The sequence below is a fragment of the Ranitomeya variabilis genome, chromosome 1 (assembly GCF_051348905.1).
Source record: "Ranitomeya variabilis isolate aRanVar5 chromosome 1, aRanVar5.hap1, whole genome shotgun sequence".
Taxonomy (NCBI): domain Eukaryota; kingdom Metazoa; phylum Chordata; class Amphibia; order Anura; family Dendrobatidae; genus Ranitomeya; species Ranitomeya variabilis.
In genome coordinates this window covers 914998487-915018964 of record NC_135232.1, presented here as the reverse complement: position 1 = coordinate 915018964, position 20478 = coordinate 914998487, and the positions used below count along the sequence as shown (strand labels likewise).

Below are 20478 nucleotides of genomic sequence, written 5' to 3'. Positions count from 1 at the left end.
CCTGCCATGACGTCACGGTCATGTGACCGCGACGTCATCACACCCTGGGACCGGAAGCTGCCGCCCGTACCGCGCACAGGCGACAGAACTACACGTATGGTGAGTATGTTAGAACTACAAGGGGCCCTCGGATCGGAAGGTGAGTATGTTTATTTTTTAACCTGTGACATATGTGGCTGGGCAATATACTACGTAGCTAGGCAATATACTACGTGGCTGGGCAATATAGTACGTGGCTGGGCAATATACTACGTGGCTCTGTGCTGTATACTACGTCGCTGTGCAATATACTACGTCACTGGGCAATATACTACGTGGCTGTGCAATATACTACGTGGCTCTGTGCTGTATACTACGTCACTGGGAAATATACTACGTCACTGGGCAATATACTACGTCACTGGGCAATATACTACATGGCTGGGCAATATACTATGTGGCTGGGCTATATACTACGTGGCTGGGCAATATACTACGTCGCTGGGCAATATACTACGTCGCTGGGCAATATACTACGTGACTGGGCAATATACTACGTGGACATGCATATTCTAGAATACCCGATGCGTTAGAATCGGGCCACCATCTAGTACTAGAATAAAATGCCACACCACATTTTAGGTACTTACTTAATGTACACTGCTCCAAAACAATAAAGAGAACACTAAAATATCACATCATAGATGACATGGAATTAAATATTCCAGTTGGAAATCTTTATTCATTAAATAGTGGAATGTGTTGAGAACAAAAACACATAAAAATGATCTATGTAAATCAAAATTAATCCCATGGAGGTCTGGATTTGGAATGATGCTCAAAATCAAATTGGAAAATCAAAATACAAGCTTATCCAACTTCAGTGGAAATGCCTCAAGACAAGAAAATGATGCTCAGTAGTGTGTGTGGCCTACACGTGCCTTGTATGACCTCCCTACAACACCTGGGCATGCTCCTGATGAGGTGGTGGATTGTCTCCTGAGGGATCTTTTCCCAGACATGGATTAAAGCATCAGTCAACTCCTGAACAGTCTGAAGTGCAACATGGCGTTGGTGGATGGAACGAGATATGATGTCCCAGATGTGCTGGATTGGATTCAGATCAGGGGAACGGGCAGGCCAGTCCAAAGCAACAATGCCTTCATTATTCACTGCTGACACACTTCAGACATATGAGGCCAAGCATTGTCATGCATCAGAAGGAACCCAGGGCCCAGTGCACATGCATATGGTCTAACAATGGGTCTGATGGTCTCATCCCGGTACCTAAAGGCAGTCAGGGTACCTCTGGCTAGCTTGTGGAGGGCTGTGCTGCCCTCCAAAGAAATGCCACCCCACACCGATACTGTCCCACTGCCAAACCGTTCATGCTGGAGGAAGTTGCAGGTAGCAGAACGTTCTCCATGGTGTTTCCGGAACCTGTCACATGTGCTCAGTGTGGTAAAGAAAATGTTCAGCACAGCCTTGCAAGGGGGAGGTGCACAGGAATAGGTTCCCAAACCTTAATGTGAAGTACAAACTACTGGCACACTCCAAAGATGTGATGCAAAAGGGGGTTTGTTTATTATACATACAGTATAGAACGTTTCGGTCTACAATTGACCTTCATCAGCGTGCTAGAAAATAGCAGGGGAAGTATGGATGTCAGAACCCCAATAAGTCTTAATAGATATGCATTAAAAATGTTGTGGATGTCATGAAAATTTACATACATATGTGTATGTGTAGGCCAAAGTAAATGGCACACGGTCCGGCGAGTGGGGAGAGGACGGCACAGGGACGACGCGGTATCCACCGCAAGTAGCAGGAGGTCTATTTTCTAGCACGCTGATGAAGGTCAATTGTAGACCGAAACGATCTATACTGTATGTATAATAAACAAACCCCCTTTTGCATCACATCTTTGGAGTGTGCCAGTAGTTTGTACTTCACATGTGCTCAGTGTGAACCTGCTTTCATCCATGCAGAGCACAGTGCACCAGTGTCGAATCTGCCAATCTTGGTGACCTCTGGCAAATGCACAAAGGAGGAGGTAACGGTCCTGCTGTGGATTGTTGCCCTCCTTCGGCCCCCTCCACATTTCCTGGTGTACTGGCCTGTTTCATGGTATCTGCTCCATGCTCTGGACACTGTGATGACAGACAGCTACACTTATTGCCACAGCTCGCATTGATGTGCCATCTTGGATGAGCAGCACTACCTGTGCAACTTTTGTGGGATGTACACACCGCCTAATGCTCCTGTACAGTACCTCTAGGGATGAGAGCAATGACAAAATGCAAAAGTGACCAAACCAACAGCCAAAAAGGATGAGAACAGAGAAATGGTCTGTGGTCACCACCTGCAGAACCACTCCTTTATAGGGATTGTCTTGCTAATTGCCTCTCATTTCTACCTGTTGTCTGTTCCATTTGCACAACAGCTGGAGAAATTGATTCAGAATCAATGTTGCTTCATAACTGGACAGGTCGAATTCACAGAAGTGTAATTGACTTGGATATACAATGTGCTGTTTACGTGTTCTCTTTATTTTTTCTGCAATGTATGTGCTTGGGCGTATGTATTAAATAGATGCTTCAAATTGGTGTCACACCGTGTCATCCATCAACATGATTATAAAAAAAAAAAAGCATACACATTTAACATATATATCTATACTGGATACTGTGGTTTGGAATAACAAGATTGGGCTGTTCCAAACAATGATATATAGTAAAAAAAAAATAAATAAATAAAAAAAAATGTACGTATATGCTCCCCCCCCCCCCCCCCAGATTCATATACTGACAACTGCCGTTTTCTATTCTGAAGCATCCGTTTTAAAGTATTACGTTAATAAAACCCAATTGTCAGAGAAGACGCACTGTGTCCTCCTACCTGCAGAAGCCTGTCCTGTGGTCCTAGAGCACACCTCATAAGTTCCATCAGGTACCACACCTAGGTATTAATTCACAAAGACATTAGATTTCTGTAAAAGTGTATTAAATAAAAGTGTTTGCTATATTTTCATTCTGCAGTGGAAAACGTCTGATAATTTAGTGTTTTTCTAGTCTATATTCAATTGTCTACCAAATAAGCAACTTCTGTCACAGTTGTAAGAAGATCTTATTAACACCCAAACTGTACACAGAGAATAGGTAGATAAATGCTTAGAGGGGTTGTCTGGTGTTGTGCTGTTGATAACTTATCTTTAAGGTACCGTCACATGCCGACGATGCCGATCGCTGCAGCGTCGCTGTGTGGTCGCTGCAGAGCTGTCACACAGACAGCTCTCCAGCGACCAACGATGTCGAAGTCCCCGGGTAACCAGGGTAAACATCGGGTTACAAAGCGCAGGGCCGGTGTCTGTCGCGTCCCTCGCCTTCAGCTTCCCTGCACTGTGTAAGCGCCGGCCCTAAAGCACAGCGGTGACATCACCGCTGTGCTTTGCTTTACGGCCGGCACTGACACATTCAGTGCAGGAAGCTCTGAGCAGCAGCGCGGACGCCGGGGGACGTGACAGACATCAGAGGGTGAGTATGTACTGGTTTTTTTTTTACTTTTACAATGGTAACCAGGGTAAATATCGGGTTACTAAGCGCGGCCCTGCGCTTAGTAACCCGATATTTACCCTGGTTACCATTGTAAAACATTGCTGGCATCGTTGCTTTTGCTGTCAAACACGACGATACACGCCGATCTGACGACCAAATAACGTTCTGGACTTTCAGTAACGACCAGCGATATCACAGCAGGATCCAGATCGCTGCTGCGTGTCAAACACAACGATATCGCTATCCAGGACGCTGCAACGTCACGGATCGTTGTCGTTCTCGTTGCAAAGTCGTTTAGTGTGAAGGTACCTTTAGGATAGGTTAACATTATCAGATCGGTGGGGGTCTGACACCCGGCACCCTCACTATTCAGTTCCGAGTGGATGTAAACAGTGAATAAAGCCAGATCAGCACAGCTCTATTTACCATGTAGTGGCCATTTCTGAGAACTGCAGCTTTGCTCATATTCACTTCAATAGGAGCTGGACTACAGTCCCTGAGAATGACCACTACATAGTAAACGGAGCTATGGTGCTTCAGCTGTGTTCACTGTTTACAACCAGCCGCTGGTTGTTGGGGGTGCCGGGTATCAGTCCCCTACTAATCTCATATTTATGACCTATGTTGTGGACAGGTCAACAAAACTGCAAAGCCGAACTACCCTTTAAATGGGGATATCCACTTTTGACAATTCTGATTAGCAACAAAGGTCCCTTGAAAACACACTAATCACAAAGAGTCCGCTTGCTGAACCCCCAGTGATTAGCAGTTATCTGTGGAGAAATTTGGCAGAAAATGTTCAATTTCTCTGCAGCGCCACTAAAATGAAAATTAATCATAAATCAGTGTTCATTCATATTAACCAGTTGTCCTTGTAAGGATGGTCATACAACCATGGTCTCTTCTGCATGAACTGGCCACAAGTTTTCTGAGCACAACTCAGCAGCCTTATACCTTTGAGGTTGTGGAGATCGGGTCAGGAGACCAGCGGTCAGTCAGTTCATCGTGGTCCTTACTAAGACCACGGAACTCAGATGCAAGATGTTCCCCTATTGAAGGACAAGGCAAATCCTCCAGAGTGAGAGATGCATCAAATTTCTGGGCTCAGTGGTCTTGTGCCCAGTACAGCGCCATCACGGCTGTACCCAGTGGTCATATGTGCTGTGGTTAGCATACCAAAACATGCCAGGGGCAGCAGTGGTGGAGAGGCAGCAATAGACAAGTAAAAATTATTATTTTTACAGTGAACAAGTTTCTGGATTAAAAAAAAAAAGCCTGGAAACCCCTGTTAAAAATATAACTACCGTATATACTTGAGTATAAGTCGCGAATTTCAGCCCATTTTTTTAGGCTGAAATTGCCACTCTCGGCATATACTCTAGTGAGGGGAGAGGTGGAGTGGCAGCTGTCTAAGCATACTCACCTGCTCCTGGCGCGGTGGTCCCTGCTTCCCCAGCGCTGGCAGCTTCTTCCTGTAGTGAGCGGTCACATGGTACCACTTATTACAGTAATGAATATGGACCCCACTCCATTCCCATAGGGGTGGAGCCGCATATTCATTACAGTAATGAGTGGTACCACGTGACCGCTCACTACAGGAAGAAGCTGCCAGCGCCGGGGAAGCAGGTGAGTATAAGCAGTGCGCAATATTCACCTGCTCCCCGTTCCACCGTCGCCGGCCGCCGCTGCGTCTTCTGCATCCTCTGCACTGACGCTCAGACCAGAGGGCGCGGTGACGCAATTAGTGCGCGCCGCCCTCTGCCTGAGCAGTCAGTGCAGTGGACGGGGAACGTTGCGCCAGCTGGTGGCGGTGGAACGCGGAGCAGGTGAATATAGAAATTGCCGGGGGCTTGAGCGACGAGAGGGGAGTATGTGATTTTTTTTATTTTTTTTTATAGCAGCAACAGCATATGGGGCAAATGACTGTATGGAGCATCTTATGGGCCATAATCAGCATTTATGGGGCATTACATGGGGCAAATGACTGTATGGAGCATCTTATGGGGCATAACCAGCATTTATAGAGCAGTACATGGGACAAATGACTGTATGGAGCAACTTATGGGGCCGTAATCAGCATTTATGGAGCATTACATGGGGCAAATCACTGTATGGAGCATCTTATGGGGCCATAATCAGCATTTATGGAGTATTACATGGGGCAAATGACTGTATGGAGCATCTTATGGGGCCATAATCAGCATTTATGGAGTATTACATGGGGCAAATGTCTGTATGGAGCATCTTATGGGGCCATAATCAGCATTTATGGAGCGTTACATGGGGCAAATGACTGTATGTAGCATCTTATGGGGCCATAATCAGCATTTATGGAGCATTACATGGGGCAAATGACTGTATGGAGCATCTTATGGGGCCATAATCAGCATTTATGAAGCATTACATGGGGAAAATGACTGTATGGAGCATCTTATGGGGCCATTATCAGCATTTATGGAGCATTACAAAGGGCAAATGACTGTATGGGGCATCTTTTGGGACCCATCATGAACTGTATGGAGCATTATATGGGGCTCCTGATTCAATATGGATATTCAAAAACACTTAACCTACTGATGTCTCAATTAAGTTTTTTGTAGCAAAATTAGGGGGTCGGCTTATACTTGAGTATATACGGTAATTGAAGAAAAAAAAAGTATGCACTGCCAATGTATTCAAAGACATAGTCCTTAAGCAATTCCACTAAGTAGGTCATGCTATATATCAAATATATGTAGACAACAGTGGACATAAATATAAATTCTAGTTCCAGGTTCCTTTAAGTTTAACACAAAACATTGAAATTGAAAAATATCATTAATTTAAAAAAGAAAAATAAAATACTATGCATGTAAAAATAATTAGATTATAAAGCAATAAATATAACTGTTGATCCATTGTACATGCTAATAACATACTTACATGCATTCATAACCAGGTCAGTTCTAATTTCTGGCTTCCAATCATCCCATGAGGTTTCAAAACCATCAGCAAAGCGAATGCAGAAGTTTTTGAAGTGCCCTTTGCTCACCAAAGACTCCGAAGAACAGGCTGTGATCAGAGTGCTCTCAATTGTAAGCACCAACGCAGAACCGGTATCAAAGTCAGCTGTATGATTTGCCTATGGAAAAACAATAATTTATTGCTGAAAAAAATGAATTGTATATATATTTATTTCATGAGGCTTATGATGATTGTCATTACAACAATTCAGCCCAGATTCAGGGAGCGTAACGCTGCAGCAGAACTGACCAATGAGCCAGTGTGTTGACCAACATGCAGGTACACAGAAGTATTTGAACAGTGAAGCTTCCCAATTTAACATTGGTACATCATGAGAGAAAGAACCAAGCAATCAAGAAATGGCCAAAGTGTAGACTTACAGATTCAGTCCAAGGAGTTTTACAAAAAGTTTGAGTATTCTCAGGTTTGGAAGTCATTCCCTATCCATGGGACAGGGAATAATTACAGATTGTGTGTTCGATTGCTGGGATCTCCACCCATCCCCAGAACCAAGGCTCTGAGGAGCATAGTGTGAACTGAGCGATGATCGACCACTCCATTCATGTGGGTAGAGCCCTGGTTCTCAGGATCAGTGGGGTTCTCAACCGTCGGACCCCCAGCTGCCTAGAAGTTGTTCCTTATCCCATAGATACGGAATAACTTCTCAACTTGAGAAAACCCTTTAAGCATTTAGGGATTACAGCTATTTTAACATAGGCTCACAGGTCCAAATGTGAATTAACAAACAATTATAAATATAAGCATTATGTTTAATGCTTGGGTGCAAATTCTTTGTAGTCAATGACTGTCTGAAGTTTGGCACCTGGACATCAAGGAATACCGAGTTTTCTCCCATATGATGCTTTACCAGGACTGTTCTGCAGCAGTCTTCAGTAAGTGGATAGTACAGTCAGTCAGGCTGAGGTCAGGAGACTACTGAAGATTATTCCATTTCTATTCTTTCATAACAAAGCTATGGGGATGATTCTTGCTCTATGTGTTGGTCATTATCTGTACTGTGAAGCACGGTCCTATCAGTTTTGTATCTGAACAGGACATATAATTCCATATATTTTCAGAACTCATCCTGCCGCTTCATCTCAGATACTTATAAGGCCCCTGCCAACTCTGTGTCACTGAATTAAGGCGACAGAGCAGTGCCAGAAGACCGCAGCGTCTGATGGCTCCTGCTTCGCCGTGGAAAAGAAGCACTTCTCCAGTGTATTAACCCCTTCATGCCGCGGCCCTTTTTCTTTTTTGTGTTTTCGTTTTTCGCTCCCCTCCTTCCCAGAGCCATAACTTTTTTATTTTTCCATCAATATGGCCATGTGAGGGCTTGTTTTTTGCGGGACGAGTTGTACTTTTGAAAGTCATCATTGGTTTTACCATGTCTTGTACTAGAAAATGGGAAAAAAATTCCAAGTGTGGTGAAATTGCAAAAAAAAGTGCAATCCCACACTAGTTTTTTATTTGGCTTTTTTGCTAGGTTCACTAAATGCTAATACTGACCTGATATTATAATTCTCCAGGTCATTACGGGTTCATAGACACCAAACATGTCTAGGTTATTTTTTATCTAAGTGGTGAAAAAAAATTCCAAACTTAGCTAAAAAAAACAACAAAAAAACAATGCGCCATTTTCTGATACCCGTAGCGTCTCCATTTTTCGTGATCTGGGGTCGAGTGAGGGCTTATTATTTGCGTGCCGAGCTGGCGTTTTTAATGATACCACTTTTGTGCAGATACGTTCTTTTGATCGCCCGTTATTGCATTTTAATGCAATGTCGCGGCGACCAAACAAATGTAATTCTGGCGTTTCGAATTTTATTCTTGCTACGCTGTTTGGCGATCAGGTTAATGCTTTTTTTTTATTGATAGATCGGGCGATTCTGAACGCAGCAATACCAAATATGTGTAGATTTGTGGGTTTTTTTATTGTTTTATTTTGGATGGGGCAAAAGGGGGGTGATTTAAACTTCCATATTTTTTTTATTTTTTCATATTTTTAAAAACATTTTTTTTTTTACTTTTGCCATGCTTCAATAGCCTTTATGGGAGGCTAGAAGCTGGCACCACTCGATCGGCTCTGCTACATAGCAGCGATCTGATGTTCGCTGCTATGTAGCAGAAATGCAGGTGTGCTGTGAGCGCCGACCACAGGGGGGCGCTCACAGCAGGTCGGCATTAGTAACCATAGAGGTCTCAAGGACCTCTATGGTTACCATCCTGATGCATGGCCGACCCCCAATCATGTGACAGGGGTTGGCGATGAGGTCATTTCCGGCAGCCCGGCCGGAAGCGCCGGTTAAATGCCGCTGTCTGCGTTTGACAGCGGCATTTAACAGGTTAATAGCGGCGGGTGAATCGCGATTTCACCAGCCGCTATTGCGCGCACGAGTCAGCTGTACAAAACAGCTGACATGTCGCGACTTTGATGTGGGCTCACCGCCGGAGCCCACATCAAAGGGGGAGACACGACATGCGCAGTAATAGTACGGCACATGTCGTGAAAGGGTTAAATGTGTTTGTTTTCTTTCAGCAGGGCAAAGGTTAATCGGCCATGTGGAAATCCCTGCATTCAGCTGTGCTCGGTTAGCCACTCCTCTCTCCTATAAAAGCTAGGCCTTCTGGCCAGATCCTTGTCTGAGTTAGCACTTGCTACATAGACTTGGAGAGTGAGGAGCTCGTGTCTGGAGAGCTGGAGGAGTTTATTGTGCAACTGTTGCTTGGTTCCTACACTTGGAAATTCCTCATCCTTACCTGCCTTATTTTCCTCCCCCGCCCTTCACACCCTGGTGAATACCTCTGCTATTTGTGAGAGTATATTTGTGTGAGTGGAATTTTGTTCTACCCTTGTCTTTGTTCCCCAGTATGTCGGTTTGGTGTACTGAGATACACGCTAGCGCCTCTCTTCCCCAGGTGGGGGAGGGGGACAGACGCAGGGCTGCAGCTAGGAGACAGGTCAAGGGCGGAGGCCCCGTCATCCTCGTCATCTGAGATATCAGGGCGAGCTAGGGCGCCCCCTAGTGCTAGGGCCAAGAAAGGTGCCCATGGTCCCAGCTTGCTCGCCAGTCCTATTGTGACACTCTGCCATAGTTTTCTTCTTTTTCAGTCTAGTAATGGCTGCCTTCACTTGCACTGACACGTCTTTGGATCTTTGGACTGCATATTAAGAGTTCCCAATAACAGCTACCAGATGCAAATTCAACATTTAGAATCAACCACGACCTTCCTTTATCACCTTAGCTTGCCATGAATTATTTAGGCAACGCGGCGGTTCATGGCAGGAGACCTATCAATCAAGTGTCCAACTAATTTTGAACCTGTGAAAATGAAGGCACTATGTAAATAATGTAATCATTCCCAGGAGGTAAATGTCATTCTTTCACAAAAAAACACTTGAAATAAAGCTGGAAATCTACATGTCAATCGCATATTGATGGCTTTGTTTTAAAAGGAGTGTTCCACAGCATATGCCATCAACGTGTAGTAAAAATGGGTTCTACTAATGTGACCACAAGGCATTCTGCTGTAGGTTTAGAAGAGCACAGAATTCTCATATGAATGAGGATTCACACCACCTCCTCTCTGAAAGATGCGTGGGTCAGGTCCGCGATTTTCAAATACAAGCAGCTCTCATTGTTGGCACCCATATCTGCTATACATTTATGGTTATGCCATAAAGTAAAAAAATCAGAATACCCCTTTAAATCCATTGTACTGATGTCCAGAGACTAAATTATCTAGATTGTGTCACTGTCCATATACTGTTGCACCCTACTATATATCACACATACACATGCAACATTTACCAGCACTGAAACACATTTTAGTTTGTTTTCCTACCGCTGGAGCATTGGTGATGGGTAAGCATATACCCAGGTCATTAACTGTTAGCTGAAGGAAGAGTGTTCCCAGAGCCTGAGCAGATGTTTGTTGAATGCCTGGCAGCATGTCCACCACTTCTTTAGTTGCCACATGAATATCTTTATTTAGTGCCAGTCGCTGCTCATTCCAATTATCATATGCTGCCTTGTAATTCAGCCAAAAGAGGACAGCTGAAAAGAAGCAGAACAAATTCATCATGAAGATTGGCATCAAAGGGCGGAGGGGATTCTAAATAAATATATATATATATATATATATATATATATATATATATATATATATATATATATATATATATACACACACACACATAGTGTGTAACAAACCAGCAGACTTCTAATATAGTTGAGGTGTTAACAGTCAAGTATTTTCAAGATCTCTGCTTATTACTATTAAATGACGCAACAAAGAACCGAAACTGAACCAGAACCTGTAAAAACACAGATTACAGATGAGCACAAGTTACAGGCGTGCCCAGCCTAGAGGATGGTAGACTCTGCTTAGCTGACGGGTTTGCCAATCTGTATTTTGTTGTGAAGTTCAGTTTTTTACAGAAAATGTAAGAAGAATTAGTTCTGGACAAAGACAAATATTAAGATTGGAGAGTCCTCAGTGGTTGATACCTTTTAGGCCAGGTGTCCACGATCCAGAACTAGTTGTGTTTTGGATGCAGCACATCTTCGCTGCCGCCTACTGAACACAGGTGCCTCCGCATGAGGTCACTGAACCGTGCGGATTCACCGCAAATACATTGTATGGGGGAAATTTCTCTAGACTAGTGTCTCCGCAAGAGAAATTGCCATGCTGCTGTCTGGAAAGACGCTCCACGGGTGAGCTGCAGGCATCTGTGGGCTCTTACTGGACAAGGGATTTCTTGAAATCCCATCCACTAAGCTGTAACGTCTGGGTGCTGCGGGTTGGATGCTGCACAAGTACCCAGCGTCCAACCTGCAGCGATTACTGATCATGTGCACATACCCTCAATGGCTAACTGAAAAGATGGTAACAAATTGCAAGCTTTCAAGACTACTCAGGTCTCTTCATCAGGCATAGACTAACAGAAATTCTGAAGAATCACATATGTAGGCACAACAAGACATAGAAAGGAGAAAGGTCGGTCACTGGGTGGAAACATGAGCATTTTCAATAATTTACAACTAACAAAGATCTTGAAAAAGGTAATGGACTAAAATTAAGTACATTACAAAGGTGCGTACATTTTCTTAATACAAGAAGAATATGCTTGGTTAAACTAAGGGTGTTATCCGGAAGGGATCGCTTCAAAAAAAGGTGAGGGAGGCCATGTAATGGTTACATGCAGCTGTCAGATCAGTGGGCACTGTAAGGATGGAGGATATAGGTTTTAACCAATATTGTAATGTAAAGGCCTCCTAATCATGTACAATTGAAGAATTATATAAAAAAAAATAAAAAATAAAAATGTAAATCTAAATCCAAATTTTTGTGCTTTTGCTTTAGTACCACAGAGATACTTGGGCATTGCTAAAAAGTGACAACTTAATGTAAGCAGTGAAATAAAGGTGGGGTAAAATATTAGGTTAATACCTCTGTCAAAGGCGACGGGCTGTGCATAGACGATAGGCCTACTTAGGGTGATAAGAACTGCTTCTCTGCCTATTGAGCCACTGATCTCCTCCTGGAAGGCATTACGCAAGCCAATACGAGTTTTAAAATACGCAACTTGATGAAAATCGGATCCAGCCTCTTCATAAACCTGTACAGGTCACAGCAAAGAAAAATGCAAATAAAGGTAGGAAATATTATAGTAAAATCAAAGAAAACCACACGCAGTGCAACCCATCACATCAGCGGTGTAATATGAGCCTAGATCAGAGCTAGGTCAGTTATTATATAGAGCTACACGTATCCCTGCACATAGTTAGTGCCCATGTGTAAACAGCACGTGTGCTGCCGAGAACAATGGCCATGTTCCTTCTACAGCCTCTGTGTTGCACTGTCCATTGTAGCCTGCAGAATAAGCATCTGAAAATCCATCAGTTTGTTCTGCTGGGAAAATTTGTATCTTTTTTATCTGTTTTTTTTAGCTCCTCTCAGTTGATCTATATTCACTGATCACATTAAAGATGCTGCATTTTATCTGTCAATTGAGAATTTTGAGAATGATCAGCTCAGAAACAGAAAGGTGTGGATTTTTCTAATAAATATTACAAAGTTTCTTATTTTCACATGTACTAACTATCTATGAAAAATCATTTAAACAATTAATTACTTTTTAAATTAAAAGAAAAAATTATCCCTCAGTGGACAGTCCCTTTAAAGTGTAACTAAACATTGAAAGCATTTTTCAGAAGTGCTCAGCACGTAGAAGTGCAGACAGCTGTTCATGAAACCTTAAGGCCATGTTCACACTTTGCGGGTTTTACCGCGGATCCGCAGCGTTTCTGCAGCTGCGGGTCCGCAGCAGTTTCCATAGCGTTTACATTTACATGTAAACGCTATGGAAACCGCAATCCGCTGTGCACATGCTGCGGGAAAAACTGCGCAGAAACGCAGCGGTTTACATTAAGCAGCATGTCACTTCTTTGTGCAGAATCGCTGCGATTCTGCACACATAGGAATGCATTGATCCGCTTACTTCCCGCATGGGGCTGTGCCCACGATGCGGGAAGTAAGCGGATAATGTGCAGATGGTACCCGGGGTGGAGGAGAGGAGACTCTCCTCCAGGCCCTGGGAACCATATTTGTGTAAAAAAAAAAGAATTAAAATAAAAAATAATGATATACTCACCTCTCAGCGCTGCACGCGGCCGTCCGGTCGCAGTGCGAGCAGGACCTGCGGTGACGTTGCGGTCACATGACCGTGACGTCGCGCTCACATGACTGTGACGTCACGAAGGTCCTTCTCGCACAGCATCTTTGGAACCAGACCGCTGTGTGCAGCGCCGAGGAGATCGGGACGTCAGAGGGTGAGTATATAACCATTTTTTTTATTATTTTTAACATTACTATTGATGCTGCATATTGCTGCATATGCAGCATCAATAGTATAGGAGTAAACCCGCAGCGGAAACCGCAAAACAAACCGCGATAAATCTGCAGGGATAACCGCAGCAGTTTTGCCCTGCAGATTTATCAAATCCGCTGTGGGAGAACCCGCAGAGGGACGCCGCAAAGTGTGCACATAGCCTAAGAATTTCGAGGTTGCTGTTGCCAGATTCATGCAGGAGCACAGGTGATTCTACCTGATAATCTGAACGCTTCCCCACAGTATTTTGGGTGATCATTTGTATTCTCAAGACCCAGAAGTTTATAGAAGCTAAAACATTATATACAGCGGGTGAAATAAGTATTGAACAAGTTACCAATTTTCTAAGTAAATATATTTATAAAGGTGCTATTGACATGAAATTCTCACCAGATGTCAGTAACATCCCATCCAATCCACACAGGTAAAGAAATCAAACCATGAAAGTCCATAAAATAAGTTACGTGTAATAATGAGAAATGATACAGGGAAAAAGTATTGAACAAAAAGAAAAAGAGGTGCAAAAATGATGAAAAATCATGACACCAGCTGAAATCTATCAGTAATTAGAAAGCATTCCTAACTCTTATCAAACATAATATCAGATGATTATTACATGATGGGTAAACCAGTGAGCTGTCTCAAGACCTTTGCAACCTTATTGTTGCAAAATATACTGATGGCATTGGTTGCAGAAGAATTTCTAAACTACTGAAGATTCCAGTGCGTACTGTTGGGGCCATAATCCACAAGTGGAAAGAATGTCATTTCAGCATAAACATAATTTAAAATAAATGAGCAGGGATCATGTTTATTCACTCACAAGATCAATGGAAAGGGTTACATAAACAAGTAGAACACAATAATGACAACAATATTGTAAAATTGTATGCTCTAAATATAAACAAGCAAATATATCTGTGATACTAATCAAATTCTTATAAAATACAAAAAAACTCACAATGTGACCTATGCTTCTAGGAAAAAAATAAAGAAGTTAACCTGATGCTTCACAATTTGTCCAAGGGCCAAGTTCAAATCAACCTGACATTTCCCAAAAAGCTTCAGATAGCTGCTGCTTCCAGGCATGGCCTTTGTCTGAATCCGATTTGACAACTCCAGTTCTATTAGCCCAGTCTCAAATCTGACTGCTCTCATGGATGGCGTGGTAGCTGTCACTTGAATGCCCTGAAATATAAAATATAGATGAAATATGACTCAAATACCCGTCAGTGTGAATTGGTGGGAATCTAGATGACATGTTACAAAAAAATACAAAGCATGAATTACAAGATATTTTTCTCATAACACTGTCTGTACTATGGAGCATCAATATTGTTTTTCTACATCAATGGGGGATGACTAGGGGACCAGTCTATATATATATATATATATATATATATATATATATATATATATATATATATGTGGCTCCTATTGACTTCAATCAGAGACACCTTCAGATCTTCTATCTAGTGGTTGGAAAAGACAGCCGAGATTTAAAAATATGATAATAATTAGATAGAATTCTTTCTTCAAATTAACTGTTAATTGATAGATCAAATTACTGCAGCGGCCCACAGAAGTGTATTGAGAAAGGAGCTGGCAGATACAAGGATGGAAAAAGAGAAGCTGCTGCAGCTTCTAGTGCCTACAACCTGCAAGGCTGAAAATGGATAAAAGGTGCCGTACACAAGTCACATAATGGCCAGAAATACTATTATTTCTCATGTACAGACAAATGTGACATCTAATTCTGAAAAGTCACCTGAAATTAAAGTGACACCTTAACCTTTTAGCGTGTGATGAACAGGCATAATTTGCTTTGTCAGAGATAGACTGAGCACAGTATTCTATAAGGGAAGCACTCTAAATCATTACTATTGCTGGTTTTGCAGGGGTACCTAAACTAGAAATAGCATTTGTTCCTACATAGATCCTTTAGTAAAGAGCACATATAAGAGTCTGCAGTGGATGCAGACCCGCTGGATGGTACCTGAACTCGAGACTCGGGCACCATTGCAAATCATGAGCGGGATAGTGATGACAGCGGATTGGCTTCAGAGACAACACGTGGTCACGACTTCAAATCATTTTGGGGGCATATAGTAAATAAATGACATAAAATCTTGCAAATATATACCTTAAATCGCAAGTTGAGGGAATAAAGCAAGATTTTTGGTTTATCTCCATCTGTGGCACCATCATGTTCATTCCAGAGAGGAATTGGCTGTTCTCCACCTAAAAATATGTTCAGGTCATGTGAGTGGGCTGCTAACACCAAACCATGGTTCTCATAGGGTACAGTAGTTTCAGAAAATAAGAGCGCTTATTTTTAAAATGAAAAGTAATACAATTTTACAGTATACCGAACTTTCTGTAGCAATTGCATAGAGCTTGTGGTTATTCATTAGGAACTGTCATTGTTTCCTCCCATCCTGGTCGTGTGATGACCCTATGGGCGTACAGCTTGTGACAGATTTTTAAACATTCAGGGCCAAGAACAAGAATTTTAAAGGAGTGTTCTAATTGTGTTACTGACTTTGAAGATATGACAAAATTATCCTCCATTTATTGAAAACTGGCACATCACATATTTTTACCTACAACGCAGACTGGCAGAGAGCTATGAATTCGACCTAGGTATGCAATGCTGTAAGCTAGCAGAGTCTTCCTCCTTTCTGATCTACAGCACAAAAGCAAATTCTTATAACTGAAGGAAAAGCTCCAGCAGCAGCAGAGCCCGGGGTCTATCCTCCTAACACATCTATATGGGCATTTGTGGTCATATGTTGAATAAACTACCTTGATATCTGAGATCTGATGACTTATACACAAAGAAATCGACATTTGAGTATAAATGAGATGTTAAAATCTCTCAGTGGGACATAGGTCTTCCTGAAAGGGGCTGGGCAAATCCTAAGCAGAAGAAAGTTGAAGTTAATGTCAATAGAAGAGCATCTGTACACGCCCAAGATTTCATGAGGGATCACTAAGAATTAAAATAAGCTCTGGAGGCAGACTCTCGGGAAGATCTGTCATCGGATCTCAGATATTAAGGTATTGATCTATTGGTCAATATTCCATGACCTGCATGCCTATATACAGTATATACTCGTGTATAAGCCGAGTTTTTCTGCACATTTTTTTATGCTGAAAACGTCCCTCCTCGGCTCATTCTCGAGTCACGGTACAGAAAACCGGCGGGGAAGGGTGGTCAGCGGAGCAGCGGGTGCCAGGAGCCGGCGCACACATCATACTCACCTACCTGCGCGCCCTCGGTGCTGGCACTGCATCTCGTTCCGGCCTCCAGCGCCTGCCTGCAGCTTTTCCTGTGCTCAGCGGTCACGTGGTACCGCTCATTAACGTGATTAATATGGATGCGTCTCCACTCCCATAGGGGTGGAGCGAATATTCTTCACCTTAATGAGTGGTACGACGAGACCGCTGAGCACAGGAAGAGCTGCAAGCAGGCGCCGGTGGCCGGAACAAGATGCAGTGCCAGCACCGAGAGCGCGCAGGTAGGGGGGAATGATGCTTTTTGTTTTGTTTTTTCAATAGGAAACATGCACACAGGGATAGGGAATAAGGAGGCATGCATACATGGAAGGAACTGGGAGGCATTTATACCAGGACAGAGAGGGGGAGGCATGCGGACAGGGACTGAACGGGGGAGGCATGCATACATGGAAGGAACTGGAAGGCATTCATACCAGGACAGAATGGGGGAGGCATGCATACAGGGACTGAACGGGGGAGGCATACATACAGGGACTGAACGGGGGAGGCATACATACAGGGACTAAACGGGAGAGGCATACATATAGGGACTAAACGGGGGAGACATGGAGACGGGCAGGGATGGGGAGGCATTCATACCAGGACAGAATGGGGGAGGCATGCATACAGGGACTGAACGGGGGAGGCATACATACAGGGACTAAACGGGGGAGGCATACATACAGGGACTAAACGGGGGAGACATGGAGACGGGCAGGGATGGGGAGGCATTCATACCAGGACAGGGAAGAAGTAGGCATGCATACAGGGACTGAAAGGAGGAGGCATGCATACAGGGAAGGAACGGGGGAGGCATTCATACCCGGGCAGGGAAGGGGGAGACATGCATACAGTGACTGAACGGGGGAGGCATGCATGCAAGGATTGAAAGGGGGGGGCATGCATACAGGGACTGAAGGGGGGGGGGGGCATGCATACAGGGACTGAACGGGGGAGGCATGCATACAGGGACTGAACGGGGGAGGCATGCATACAGGGAAGGAATGGGGGGGCATGCAGACAGGGGAAGGGATGGGGAGGCATTCATATCAGGACAGGGAAGGGGGAGACAAGCATACAATGACAAGGACAGGGGAGGCATGCAGACAGGGACAGGGATGGGGGAGGCATTCATACCAGGACAGGGAAGGGGGAGCCACGCATAGCAGGACAGGGATGAGGGGACAATGAAGACCCGGCTTATACTCGAATCAATAAGCTTCCCCAGTTTTCCGTGGCAAAATTAGGTGCCTCGGCTTATACTTGGGTCGGCTTATTCTCGAGTGTATACGGTAGATGGCTTAGGATGGTTGATTTTCTGACAGGTTCCTATAAGTGACCAACTGTGTAAATTTTTTTTTTTTTATTCAATCCTTTCTCTTGCAATGTTCAGAAGGGGGTTTATGGCTACTAGAAAATTCCTATTGAGTTTTCCCATTCACTAATGGGCTAAACATAACCAAGATAGACTAGTGAATGGCTGCAACCAGTGATCTGAAAAGCTATTGGGAAAACTGTGCAACTTTTCATTATATTCATATAGCATTTATTTGCAGAACCAGGTGTACACAATGTAAGATAAAGCAGTGTGTGATGATACACAGTACATAGAATACTTTGAGGCTATGCGCACACGTCCGGAATTGCCGAGGAAATTTCTGCGGCAATTCCGCAACTCCTGCCGCGGGTATATCGCATGCGGAATTGGCATGCGTTTTCCCGCTAACACTAGCACTTTACAAGCATAATTAGTTTGCAGAATGCTAGCGCTTTCCAAGCGATCTGTAGCATCGCTTGGAAAATTGATTGACAGGTTGGTCACACTTGTCAAACATAGTGTTTGACAAGTGTGACCAACTTTTTACTATTGATGCTGCCTATGCAGCATCAATAGTAAAAAGATCTAATGTTAAAAATAATAAAAAAATCATGATATTCTTACCTTCCGGCGTCCCTCGCAGCGTTCCCACTCCTCGCGATGCTCGTTTTCCCAATAATGCCTAGCGGCAATGACCCCAGATGACGTAGCGGTCTCACGAGACCGCTACTTCATCATAGGTCATTGCCGCAAAGCATCCCTGGGAACGGGAGCATCGCGAGGAGTGGGAACGCTGCGAGGGACGCCGGAAGGTGAGAATATCATGATTTTTTATTTTAATTCTTTTTTTTTTTTTTTTTTTTTTTTTTATAACAATTATATGGTTCCCAGGGCCTGGAGGAGAGTCTTCTCTCCTCCACCCTGGGTACCAACCGCACATGATCCGCTTACTTCCCGCATGGTGGGCATAGCCCCATGCGGAAAGTGAGAGGATCAATGCAGTCCTATTTGTGCGGAATCCCCGCGATTCCGCACAAAGAATGAACATGCTGTGTTTTTTTCCCGGAATGCGATTCCGTCGCGGAAAAAAACACAGCATGTGCACAAAAAATGCGGAATGCATTCTAATAATAGGATGCTTAATGTATGCGTTTTTTTCATGGTTTTATCATGTTTTTATAGCGAAAAAACAAGAAAAAAACGTGAAAATTCCTGAACGTGTGCACATCGCCTAAGTGATTAAAAGTATGTATAATATGTAAAATAATCATAGAAAACATTGAATATTATTAATCCAAAGGAAGAAACATAAGTCTGTGCTGCTCTAACAACATGTTAGGCTACTTTCACATTAGCGTCGTGCACTGCAAGTCGCAATGCGATGTTGCGGCGCACCGACACATACTGTGCAAGCGCCGCACAACGGGGGCAGCGGATGCTGTTTTTCAACGCATCCGCTGCCCCATTGTGAGGTGCGGGGAGGTGGGGGCGGAGTTCCGGCCGCGCATGCGCAGTCGGAAATGCTGGACACGACGCACCAAAAAACGTTACATGCAACGTTTTTTGGTGGCGACGGTCCGACGCAACCGTCGCACGACGGTTGCGATGTGTGGCAATGCGTTGCACTGCGTTGCTAATGCAAGTCAATGGAGAAAAAACGCATCCTGCAAGCACTTTTGCAGTATTCGTTTTTCCTACAAAACGACGCATAGCGACGTGCAGTGCACAACGCTAGTGTGAAAGTAGCCTAACATGTGATGAGCTGCTTTATTTTTTTAACTTGTATCAAACTGGGAATTTCGTCAAGGCACCTCAGCTACATTATAAATTATGATGAATTGGGCTGATCACTTCTAGCAGGTTATTAAATCTATCCACGTTGCATAGAGTTTTACACAAATGAAAATACACATAAGACAACTAGTAAAACAATGGTGAGGTTAACGTCATCTTCTAAATTGTTCTTTGGTAGAGGTCTGAGCCTAAAATTATCCCAGAACCCAATATGAAAAGTGATAAATGGCAAACAATAAAGAAGTCTTACAAGCCACATAATGGTCAGAAACCTGCCCAATGTATGAGGAGTCTGCCTCACTGCAGTGTCGGGGCTGCCCTCTGCTAAATTCAGAACATTTATTAAAATCAATACTTTATAATGAGCCTCAACATTTCTAAGAAGTTCTGAGGTGTTACCACAGCTGACAATCGTATGCATTCAATGAGAACATAAGAAGAAATAGAAGCTAAAGGAGCAGATCTGCATTCTTCACACAGTAGTCACCCACAAACCTGACACTTTCTGTATGACTTCATTCACTTCTTTCATGAAGACTTTTTGCACAAATACCAGGTGGTTCAGTAGATCAGTAGTAAGATTGTGTTCAAATGATCCAACCTGTCATTGAGATATACCGGTTATTAATATTTTTCAGCTTCTATTTTTTTTTTTT

At 43.4% G+C, this 20478-nt stretch overlaps 1 protein-coding gene across 17 annotated transcripts in view; it reads right to left on the bottom strand.

Moving 5' to 3' along the window:
- BLTP1 (bridge-like lipid transfer protein family member 1) overlaps positions 1-20478 on the bottom strand; it is a 322576-nt gene that overhangs the window by 59509 nt on the left and 242589 nt on the right. For all 17 annotated transcript variants that reach the window (XM_077279045.1, XM_077279047.1, XM_077279052.1 and 14 more), the window contains 7 exons: positions 20318-20423; positions 15575-15672; positions 14434-14619; positions 11991-12159; positions 10383-10594; positions 6456-6654; positions 2878-2937 (listed from right to left, as the gene is read on the bottom strand). In XM_077279045.1, the coding sequence (XP_077135160.1) occupies positions 2878-2937; positions 6456-6654; positions 10383-10594; positions 11991-12159; positions 14434-14619; positions 15575-15672; positions 20318-20423 (1030 nt within the window). The remainder of the gene's footprint in view (positions 1-2877; positions 2938-6455; positions 6655-10382; positions 10595-11990; positions 12160-14433; positions 14620-15574; positions 15673-20317; positions 20424-20478) is intronic.